The sequence below is a fragment of the Tupaia chinensis genome, unplaced genomic scaffold (genome assembly GCF_000334495.1).
Source record: "Tupaia chinensis unplaced genomic scaffold, TupChi_1.0 Scaffold145870_1, whole genome shotgun sequence".
In the NCBI taxonomy this organism is placed as follows: domain Eukaryota; kingdom Metazoa; phylum Chordata; class Mammalia; order Scandentia; family Tupaiidae; genus Tupaia; species Tupaia belangeri.
The window spans coordinates 2,325,538-2,337,799 of record NW_006205727.1 but is presented as its reverse complement, the minus strand read 5'-3'; the positions used below and the strand labels follow the sequence as shown (position 1 = coordinate 2,337,799).

Below are 12,262 nucleotides of genomic sequence, written 5' to 3'. Positions count from 1 at the left end.
GAGAACTAGGCTTGGTGTTGAAAGAGTTCTGGCCTTATCTGTGTTATCTCGGGCAATGTGAGCAGTGGCTTCAAAATGTTCATGGAAATGTGTATTATGGAAAAAAAAAACCCATAGATTTCAAATTTTTTTACACCAAAATAAACTCATACCTTAATTCCACTTTTTCTCTAACTTTCTGAAGTCCCCTTATATATTTCTTATCAGTGCTTCCTTTTCTATGCTATAAGCATAAGAGTATTTCCCATGGTTGCTGTGAGAACTAAGTGATATTATAAAGAAATTACATCTATTCATTTTGTAATATCAGTCATTATCTTTTAAAATTATGAACTAAAAAGTAATGAGAACAATTTTTACTAAATCAGCACTATTATCATCCAGCTTGTGCAGACGATTTTATGATCTTCTAAGTGCATTTACATGTGTTTTCATACCGTATTTTCAAGAAAATTGTATGAAAGTTGGTCTTTTTAAAATTAAAATGCTGAGTTTATTTCACATGTATATTTTTGTCTTCCTACCATTTCTATTCCTGACCACCACTGCTACTGTATCATATCATAACATCCCACACATACTTAAAACCAAGCAAAAGGTGACTTTCCATCTTTAAAAACTAAACGGGTTTTTGGGTAAGCTTGGCAATGAAACCTGGAAAACATTTATCACACATGATAGGGAAAGTTCTCACTCTGCATTATAAAGAGGACAGCCAAATATCAACTATTACAAAAATGAAATAAGAAAGAAAATTTTAACAAATTGTTTAAACTATTTTCTTAAAGAGACTTCCTCCATTCCAATAGCCTGAAAATCAGTCTTATATAAAATTTTATTCAATATTTTATATCCAAATCTGGTATAGTTGTGAAAAATAATGTGATTCTCAAATGAATGTGCATTGCTTGAGCACTCACACCTACATGTTGAAAGCAGACTCCCCAGAAGCTCAACAGAAGACAAAGGGAAATGACCTTGTGGTTTAAAAATATTGCAACAGATATTCAAGAAATCAAATAGCCCACATGTTGGTAATCAAGAGTTGATTAATTGTTTTGAGGGTATTTAATTGCCTTCGGTTTATCAATATAATTTAACTGCCAGTGCATGGGATGGTGATATAAATAGAATAATTATGACTGTTTCATGAACAATTATGTCATATTTTTAGTAATGCTAAATAGCATGAAAGAAATAATGACAGTATTCTTACTATTTGACTTTGTCATTAACAGTAGTGTGTTCTTTTTTTAAAAAATGGTTTGATTTCCCTTTCTTCTGTATACAATATGAGTAGCAACAAGTTTTTTTTTCTCTTAGCTTAAAGCAGTATGGGGGCTAACAGGTGGCATGGTGCTTAAGGCTCTGGACTCCCACATGGCCAACCACAATTTGAGTTCAGGACCTGGTGTCTTGCTTTCTTGCTTTCTCTTTCTCTCTCTCTAGCACATTACCCATAGTAAAATTTAAATAGTAATTATAATAAACAAAATTAGTAATTTTTAAAATGAAACAAAGTAATGACTATGGTCCATTTTAAGTATGGATAGTTCTAAACATTTGTATACTTTTTACTGTTCTTAGTTGTTATAGTAAAAATAATTTACTGTGCAAGTGTCTTGTTCTATAACTGCTGGTTAATTTAACATTTTTTAAAATAACCCTTTAAATGCTGATGGCAAAAGCCATTTTAGCTCATTATCTCTGAAGCCAGTAGAGTAGCCTGTGACACTGTAGAGGGCACCCAGTCTTATTCTGCCATACCTGAGGGAGACAAAGAGAACAAGATACTGACCTATCTGAGGATTTTTTCGTTACACATTTTCTTTTCTGGCTTTCTTTTTTTTTGCTTGTTGGTTTGTTTTTAATGATTGCCTCAAAACATGTGTACTTTCTAGAAAATCTATCCTTAGTGGTACCTTCCATTTTAATCATCTAAGTCAGTTTCGATCCCCAGCCTATGAGTGCTATTCATGACTGTTGTAGAAAGGCTAAACATCTTTTGGATTTTAGATTCTTTGTGTTTTGCATCTTAATACCATCCCTAGATGTCTGTTCTAAATGTGGCTAATGAAAAAGTGCTAATTATCCCTGAGGAGCTAATGAACTAGTTTCCCAGGACAAAATACATAATGGAATCATAGTGTTTCATAAAATTTATTTTGAATTTTCTGTAATATACACCTTCAAAGTACAAAATTAAGGTCCTTATGATTAAAACTAAATCATATGAGCTTATATATCCTAAATTAAACTTTTTTAGTACTTTCATTCAGTTTTAAAAGTATCACATTTGTCCAAATGTGGTAGTTCTTATGTGGAATAAAATTATTTTTCTCCCATAGGTCTGCTGTCTTTGTGTATCTAACTCAATTAGATGGTGTGAAGTTAGATTTTAGCTAACCTAAAGGCAGATGAGAGATAAGTTATTTGAATTTTATTTTTTTTACTGTTTGTTATTATACACCATTTGAGGCACGATATGTGTATATTAGAAAATGTAAGCAGTAGGTGTACATTTATATGCCATAACTCAAGCTAATGTCCTCATTTGTATATAGACAAAATATGCTTAATTCATCCATTGTGGATCAAATTTCAACTGTTTATTTGGTAAGTATTTCCTGAGTAACTAAGGATGTGCATACCATCAAATAGCTTACAGATGAGGCTATTTGTCTTATTATATCTTTTTAATTAGAATCATAAGCCAGACAAATACACGTTCTGCTGAGAACTATGTACTCAGGCAATTCAAGCACACTCTAGTTTTCAACTGACTAGTCAAAGTAGAAAAGTTTGCAGACCAGCAGGTGGCATGGTGGTTAAGGCAGTGGACTCCCACACGGCCAACACGATTCGAATCCCGGACTTGGTGCCTTGCTGTCTCACCTTCCCTCTCTCTCATGCTCTTAACAATGTAAAATAATAGCAATAAAAAATAATTTTTAAAAATAATAAAATGTTAAAAAAAGAGTGCTTGCATAAATAAGTCAAAATTAACAGCAACATAAAAATGTCAAATAAAGATAACTATTTATATATAGTCTCTGGCTAGTTTTTCTTCTTTATCTTAAACATTAACAAGCATATAATTTTGAGCCATGATATATGTAGCTTTTATAAATCGAGTCCTATTTTATATGAATTAAATAATTTCACTACATAAGGAATTTTTTTTTTTTTTTGGATAGATTTTCACTATAGGGCGCGTGTGCTCGCCAGACAGAGACATAGAGACAGAAAGCGAGAAATCACCCCCCAGGGGGGATGGTCATGCCGCAATCCCTTCTCCTCCATTCTCCTCTCGGGATCTTGGGCACACACGCACACGCGCCCAGCGTGAGTTTTAAGCCACCGGGTCCAGGACGCGAACCGTGGTCGACTACGTGGGAGTCCAGCGACATAGCCGTTATGCTAACTGCTGGTTCCCACTACATAAGGAATTATTAAGCAAATCTCTGAGAAATGTAAATAACTGCCCCATGCTCTATATTGCTGTTTTCAAAACTTCATAGTTGTAAAATAATAGCAATAAAAAATAATTTTTAAAAATAATAAAATGTTAAAAAAAGAGTGCTTGCATAAATAAGTCAAAATTAACAGCAACATAAAAATGTCAAATAAAGATAACTATTTATATATAGTCTCTGGCTAGTTTTTCTTCTTTATCTTAAACATTAACAAGCATATAATTTTGAGCCATGATATATGTAGCTTTTATAAATCGAGTCCTATTTTATATGAATTAAATAATTTCACTACATAAGGAATTTTTTTTTTTTTTTGGATAGATTTTCACTATAGGGCGCGTGTGCTCGCCAGACAGAGACATAGAGACAGAAAGCGAGAAATCACCCCCCAGGGGGGATGGTCATGCCGCAATCCCTTCTCCTCCATTCTCCTCTCGGGATCTTGGGCACACACGCACACGCGCCCAGCGTGAGTTTTAAGCCACCGGGTCCAGGACGCGAACCGTGGTCGACTACGTGGGAGTCCAGCGACATAGCCGTTATGCTAACTGCTGGTTCCCACTACATAAGGAATTATTAAGCAAATCTCTGAGAAATGTAAATAACTGCCCCATGCTCTAATTGCTGTTTTCAAAACTTCATAGTTTTTTTTGTCATATTTCTATTTAGCTCAGTATTTAATTAATATTACCTTTGTCATTACTCTCACGTTTTAAATTTACATATAATTTCATTGCTGTACTATAAATATCCCTTGCTATAATTGGAAATAATTTAGAAAAGGAGGTTTGCAGCCATAAAATGCATTATCTGTTCACTATCACCTGCATACTATACCTGGTGGCAGATGCAAGGAGACTTTAAAAAGGTTGTGGAAAATGGAGTTAAAGTTTACTCTGTCACAAAAAATTTTGAAAGTCATGTGTAGTTTTTTCATAATATGCACCTTCCATGAATTTTTAGAGGACCCTTGCATATAAAATGTTGGTTGGGAAACACTAGTCTATGTGATTGTAAATTAAAACTTCCAAAAATTTATTAACGAAAACAACATAGAGAACAATAGATGATACAGTTAGTGAAACTAGTAATTGCTTGTCTTGTTTCCCCACCACAGTTCTTGGCACCTAACAGATATTCAATAAATATCAAATGGCAAATTAATGAATAAAACATATTTGCCCATTCATCCTCTAAAATACTACCTAGTAGAAATAATAAAATAAGCTCAAAGTGTATGTGAAAATACATTTTGGCAGGCATTTGTTTGTATCCTCAGTCTTTATAACACTAAATAGTATAATGCATAACATTTCTATTAAATTTAAGGAGAGTATTTATAGATCAAGGAAGGTTGCTGCAATGTAAATAAAGAGAGGTGGGTGTGAGGCAGTGTAGGAGTGGGCCTGGTGATTGGAAAAAGAGTAACAAAAGAGAAAAATGAGGTGTAACAAATAAAACATATGTCTGTACCATGGGAACTGAGAGTACCCTCTGAGTATGTTAAGTCAGGAAGAAAGGACTGAACTGAAGGCTAAATGTAGACGGGGAGAGTGCTTCAGTGCAGAAAACTCTGGCCCATTGATAATCATTTCAGGACCAGTAGGTACCTTGGTGGTTAAGGTGCAAGATTTCCACATGGCCAACTGTAGTTCAAGTCCTGAACCTAGAGGCTTGCTTTCTCTCCTTTTCCCCCCACCCCTGTGAACACACATGCCCTATAGCAAGCTTAATAAAAATGATAAATAAATATTTATAAATATAAAATAACTTCTTCTAAAGTGAAAGACTGTAAACTTTACACTTATGGCCTTCTTCTAATAAAATCACTTCTGAGGCTTAAATCATACACTGTTTTGTCCATGTACTTAAGTGACATAATCAATTTTCCACATCATTTGGGTTAGAGGAAAAGACTGGATAAAACTGAAATGAGCATGGCATTCTGTACACATTTATAACTGGAGGTTCATCAGTTAGAGACACCACTGAAGTATAAATAGACTTTCAGAAAAAGTACAAGGCCTTAATAAATAGAAGCTATCCTCATCAGCTATGTGTCAGGAAATCAATGGTTACTTCATTTGGCCACCAAAAATAATCAAAGAGTGGGAATTACCGACAGCGTCACTGGCTCTTAAGAAGATGAGAGACCGGTACCGGCAGTTAGCATAATGGCTATGTCGCTGGACTCCCACATAGGCAACCGCGGTTCACGTCCTGGACTTGGTGACTTAAAACTCACTCCGGGCACACGTGTGTGCGTGCCCAGGATCCCAAGAGGAGAATGGAGGAGAAGGGATTGCGGCGTGGCCATCCCCCCTGCAGGGTGATTTCTCGCTTTCTGTCTCTGTCTCTCTCTCTGTTTGGTGAGTGCACGCGCCCTATAGCAAAAACCTCTCAAAATAAATAAATAAAAAAATAAAGATGAGAGACCAACAGATGGTGTAATGGTTATGTCACTGAACTCCCACATAGTAGACAGTGGTTCAAGTCTTGGACTCAGTGGCTTAAAACTCATGCTGGGCACTTTTACATGCATGCTCAGGATCCCAAGAGGAGAATGGAAGAGAAGTGATTGTGGCATGACCATCCCTCCTGGGGGGTGGGGGTGATTTCTCACTTTCTGTCTCTCTGTGTCTCTCTCTCTGCCTGGCGAGCAGATGCACCCTATAGCAAAGATATCTCTAAAAAAAAGAAGAAACAGAGGCAAAATTATGCGTAGTTTAGAAATTATGTCAAAATATTAGTGATTTTAAATATTTATACTTTGGCATATTGCTTAATCATTTAAGAGAACAATTTGCATACTGCCTTACGGAAGAAATTCTAAGCCTATCGAGAAGGAAAGGTGACCTAGCCACAGTGGCACAAGTGGTAGAACACCCTTGATGATACTGGAGATGTATGGGAGGCTTTGAGTTCAGATCTTAGGTCATCCTGAATACTGGTGCACCTCTGATCCTGCCTGGCTGAAAGGTAGGGATGAGAATCATGGCATAGAAATACTCTGTCAAGGCTGCCTCTTTTTTTTCTCTCTCTCTCAATAAATAAACCTTTAAAGAAGTGAATGAATGATGGCCTATTTTTCTGATTTTTAAATAGATATTCATTTATTCATAAACTTTTCTTATCCAAAATTAAACATTAGAAAAGAGGATAATAAAAAAGAAAAAAAAGGAATATGTTTTTCAAGTAATTTGGAGTTAGATAATACTGAAAAAAAAGTAGCTTCTGCTGACTAGAGTGGAGTGGACAGGGGAAAAGGACTCTGAAAAACATCTGGCTTTGAGGCCAGCAGGGGGATGGTAGTTAAATCACTGATTCCCACATGACAGAGTATGGTTCAAATCCTGAACCTGATGGCTTGAAAGTAATTCCAAGCACATCTGCATGCTCCAAGGAGAAGGGATTATGACATAGTTATCCCCCTGCCCAAGGTTGGGGGGAGATTTCTCACTTTCCCTTTCTCTGCCTTTTTCTGGCAAACACCTGTGCACTAAGCAAAAACCTAAAAAAAAAAAAAAAAAAAAAAAAAAAAAAACTAGCATCATCTGCAACATGAGGCATATAATCTTATCTGACAGCTACAGCAGAGAAGATACACCAGAGTGGGAAGCATGTAAGGAAGGACCACTCTCTGTGGCATGTGGAACCTGTAGCTATGACATAGAGCTGGCAAGATGGAATGGGACACGTGGATTTTTTTTGTTTGTTTGTTTGTTTTGGAGAGGTTTTCACTATAGGGCGTGTGTGCTCACCAGACAGAGAGAGACAGAGAGACACAAAGCGAAAAATCACCCCCCAGGGGCCTTGGTCACGCCGCAATCCCTTCTCCTCCATTCTCCTCTCGGGATCTTGGGCACGCATGCACACGCGCCCAGTGTGAGTTTTAAGCCACCGGGTCCGGGACGCGAACCGCGGTCGACTACGTGGGAGTCCAGCGACATAGCCATTACGCTAACTGCTGGTTCCCACGTGGATATTTTTGGCAGCCACAATGAGGCAGTGCCATTGGATCATGCAGCAGAGTCTGAGTCAACCCAAAGCACCTCAATAAATGGGAGATACAAGAGAAGTAGGGACACCTTGTAAGGCAGCCCTATGGACTACTTTTCACCCCGTGAGCAAAGGAAGGGACTTGAATAGTGTGGATGTTTCCACTATTCTGGAGGCTGCACAAGAGGGATTAAGGGCTCATGATATCTGAGAACAGTGATAAGCCTCTGGAGGAAGTATATGCAACTTAAGATCCATTGCTTATTGTGCACAGACATGTTGCCATTTTCATTCTAGTCTACTTGTATGAAGGAGCACATACCTGAGGTTATGCAACTGTGAACTTTTAGATTGGTTACATCCCATCATTCTTTTAGCCTCATTTTTAATATATTTATTGTAATCGTTACACATCAAGATTTTGGGGGGGATTGAATAAATATGTAAAACACAGTAAAAAGTGGTATAGATTATATTCCTGAAAATATAAAACATTTGAATGGATTAATGATATTGCCATATACAATGATACTTCAAAAATTGATGGAAAAACAGAATTGAAGTATGCATTTATTTTGGTGCAAAAAAATTTGAAATCTATGATAGGTTTTGCATAATATATATTCCCAATTAACTTTCAAAAACTCCTTCTATATTGGATGTGAGTGGTGTACTTGTCAAGTTGTAATAGGTTATGCTAATAATAATTGAAGACTTTTTAAAATCAATGGCTTAAAGCAACAGAGGTTGATTTCATGCCATATGTCTGTCCCATCTGGCGAAAAAAATATACTCCATGTAATCTTCACTCAGAAACTCAGGTTGTTCTTTAGATCCTCTGGAAATTTTTTTTGCCATCATGGAGAAAGGTACATGTGACTCACACACTGCTTTATAAAGGCTTGTCTAGAAGTGACAAATAGTACTTTCTACTTGACTTAAGGAAGTCACCTGGCCACACCTAACCTGAAGGGACTATACAACTGCAATTCTAACTTGTGTCAGAAGACCTGGGAATATGTAGTATAAACAGCACTACCAACATCACAGCTGGTTTATTTCCATTTTCTACAGTGGAATGACTTTTGCTACTCAGAAGCCTTCTAAATGTTTCTCCTGTTAACAAAACACTTTCTGCATTGCTTTTACCAACCAGGCAGACTTTACTGATTTTATATTTTCTCAGTTTCAAGGGTATGCTGGTATTAAAAAATTGAGTAGTTCAGTAGCAGAACATTATATTTTCTGTAAGAGGAAAGAAACAATTGTATAAAATCCTGCTTTTGTTTTCTTCACCAAACAGACATTGATGAATGCTCTGATGGCTTTGTTCAGTGTGACAGCCGTGCTAACTGCATTAACCTACCTGGATGGTACCACTGTGAGTGCAGAGATGGCTACCATGACAATGGGATGTTTTCACCAAGCGGAGAATCGTGTGAAGGTCAGTACAAGACCATGGTTTTAAGAACTCCTCTTGAACTTGAGGAGTGCGTGGTAAGATATGACTAGCATTCAGCTAATGTTTAAATTGTTGGTGTTTTTTTGGTACATGTTTTTATACTAGTAGTTAGAAAAATGTCAATATCAGGGGACCAGCAGTTAGCGTAATGGCTATGTCACTGGACTCCCACGTAGTCAACCACTGTTCGCATCCCGTGGTTGGCTTAAACTCACGCCGGGCGCATGTGCATGCATGCCCAGGATCCCAAGAGGAGAATGGAGGAGAAGGGATTGCAGCATGGCCATCCCCCCTGGGGGGTGATTTCTTGCTTTCTATCTCTCTGTCTCTCTCTCTGTCTGTCTGGCAAGCGCATGCGCCCTATAGCAAAAAAACCTCTCCAAAAAAAAGAGAAAAAAAAAAAAAGAAAAATGTCGATATCTAATTTTTGCTTGTTAACTTTGGTAATTAATTTATTTTTAGGTCATTGAAATTTGTGGCATTAAACCAGATTCCTATAGGTGTTTACAACTGTTGAAGAGCATTTTTTTAAAATGAAAAAAGCATAGTGTTACGTATTTTTTTAAAATAGAAACATGAAAATTTGATCCCCAAAATAGGTAGAAAAAATAAATAAAGCAGAACTGAGGGAGAATGGGTATAGGAAAAATACAATGATAAACATGGCAAAGGATAATATACACAATGCTTGCTATTCTAGGCTATTCCTAACATACTGCTTGCCTAGCAAAAGATGTTTAGTGAATGCTGAGTGCTGCATACATAAGATATGGTCCTTGTTTCTAAGAAGTTTTTGACCTCATATGAGTAGAAATTTCAGTCAGTTTATATTTAACTATATACCATTCATTTTTAGTTCTTTTCAGTGATTTGACAAACTACTCTGTTACTCTATTCCAGCAATTAAGCGTCATGATTTTTAGAAATTAGACACAGCAAGCAGAGTCCAGTAAATGATTGTTAGGAAAAGTATTCGCACTGAAAGGGCTTGTCATCAGAAGTCTTTGTATAGGACTGGAAAACAAAACATACTCAAGAAGTCATTATTTTTTCCATTTGTATTTACACCTTCATAGAACAACAGCCTGAGAGAATGATGGGGTTAAGATGACATAGTCAATGAAAGCCTTTGGGGATATAACTTAAGGATACTTGACACTTAAATGATAAGGATAAAATGTCTTTTATCCTTGGGCCTCAAAGGGTTTTCACACAGAAAAATGAAGCAAACTTGGGCAATAGAAGCCAAAGTTCCCAGAGTGATTTGCCAACAGCTGCGGAGCCCTGGACCTTGAGCAGAGAGCTCCTCTGATTTCCACATAGAAATGGTAATATTGTTGCTTGCCAGAGGCTAAAACCTGGTATTTGAAAATAACCACTGAACAACAGTCTATGAGCTTTACCTTATACTTGTAACATTTTAGAATATTTCCAACCCTCTAGAAACCACAGTTTTTAATTTGAAGACAGGACAAGCTATGATTTTGCTCTTCTCTGATAACCTACATTGTATTCTGTAGCGTTTTACAAGGCACTTCTGAGTGCCTTTTTTGTTTAAATTGTCTTTTGTTTTTAAAGTCATGTGCACACATAACGAATATGAGCCGATTATAAACAACACGAGTCATATGGAATTACAGTCATGCTGTGCAGATATTGACAGATCATATATAAAATGGTGGTCCCATAAAATTATAGAGGGCTACACCAGGAAGATTTGTGTAAGTATAGCCTATGATGTTTGCACAATGACAAAATTACCTGACCATGAACTTTTCAGATTATATCCTCGTCTTTAAGTGACACATGACTCTCTAATCTATGTAGAATTGAAAATGCATCTTCATTTTATCTCACTCTCTGCTCCATCCTCTCTTTTCTCCATCAGAGAACTGTGTTTAATTTTGATTGGTAAACTTGCACACTCTTTTTTGTGTATCTGAGTAGGATGAGAAAAAAAACTACATACTTATGCTGACTACTGTAATTTAAATTTATAACTGTGCTCACTGTATTTTAAATTTATGACCACGAATCTCAAGTGGAGTGTACTTGTTATCAATTGATGCATAACAGATTACCTTCAAAACTTAACTGAAAACAATAAACATTATTTCACAGTTTTTGTGGGTCAGGAATTTGTACACAGCTTAGGTGGGTGCCTCTGGTTCAAGTTTTTTTTATAAGATTGCAGTCAACCTATTGGCTAGGCCTGTAGTCTTACCTTCAGAACTCTTCTGGGAAGGGAGTTGGGCCACGGGAATTTATTTCCTAGGTCACTCAAGTGACTATTGGCAGGCCTCAGCTCCTTAGCACCTGGGCCACTGCACAGGGGCGCTTCAGACTGGGAGCTGATTTTCCCTAGAGTAAGCGATCTGAGAGCATGTGTCCAAGATAGAAGCCATGCCCTGTTTATAACCTAATCTCAGATATACATCCCATCACCTTTTCCATATTCTCTTTGTTAGAAACAAGTCAATAAGGAGCCAGCTGATGGCCTTGTGGTGGCTAAGGCTGCTGTATCTCACATGGTTAACCATGTGGTTAAAAATTCCTGACCTGACAGCTTGAAAAACATTCTGAGCATGTATGCATATGCCCATAATCCTGATGCAAGGGAAAAATGGAAGAGAAAGGATTGTGGCATGACCATGCTTCATGGAGTGTGTTTATTTGCTTTTTCTCTCCCTGTTTCTCTCTAGTAAGCAAATGTGCCCTCTGGTAAATTGATAAGAAAACAAAACAAAAAGAACTAAAGTCAGGAAGTCCAGCCTGCATTCAAGGGGCAGAGATCACACAGGGCATAAATACTAAGTCATGAGGATCATTGGGGGCCATCTACTGGGGTCATCAGCACTGCTTAGAGTTCCCACTTCATATTTTTAGTTTCTTTCCTCTATAGTTCTGCTATAACTATTACATACTTTCTCCAATCTTGTTATACTTTGAATAGACTTCCTTTCTCTCATCAATGGTTTATTTAACTGAGAAAATAGAAGTGATCACAAGAAAACTGTAATACTTCCTGTTACCACCATGAGCTGTACTAGCTTACATGAATATTATGTCTATATCCGCTGCTTTTCCTCTCTCTCATTTCACTAGATGAAGTAACCCAACTCATAAAAGTAATCGAACCCCCCTCACCTACTTGAGGACTTTGCCCTACACTGTCCACTTTCTCATTGTCATTAAATGTTTGTTTCCTGCTGCATCATTCGTATTAGTATATAAGCAATCTGGAGTAGAAGCCATCTCTTAAAAGCACAACAAAAATCATGCTTATTGTGCCAGTCCTGAAATGCAGCAGTTAAGCACTATGCAC

The 12,262-nt window shown here is 37.0% G+C and overlaps 1 protein-coding gene across 4 annotated transcripts in view; it reads left to right on the top strand.

The window, feature by feature from the left end:
• NELL2 (neural EGFL like 2) overlaps nucleotides 1-12,262 on the top strand; it is a 365,981-nt gene that overhangs the window by 329,263 nt on the left and 24,456 nt on the right. For all 4 annotated transcript variants that reach the window (XM_014584214.2, XM_006168557.3, XM_006168556.1 and 1 more), the window contains one exon: nucleotides 8,779-8,919. In XM_014584214.2, coding sequence (XP_014439700.1) covers nucleotides 8,779-8,919 — 141 coding nt within the window. The remainder of the gene's footprint in view (nucleotides 1-8,778; nucleotides 8,920-12,262) is intronic.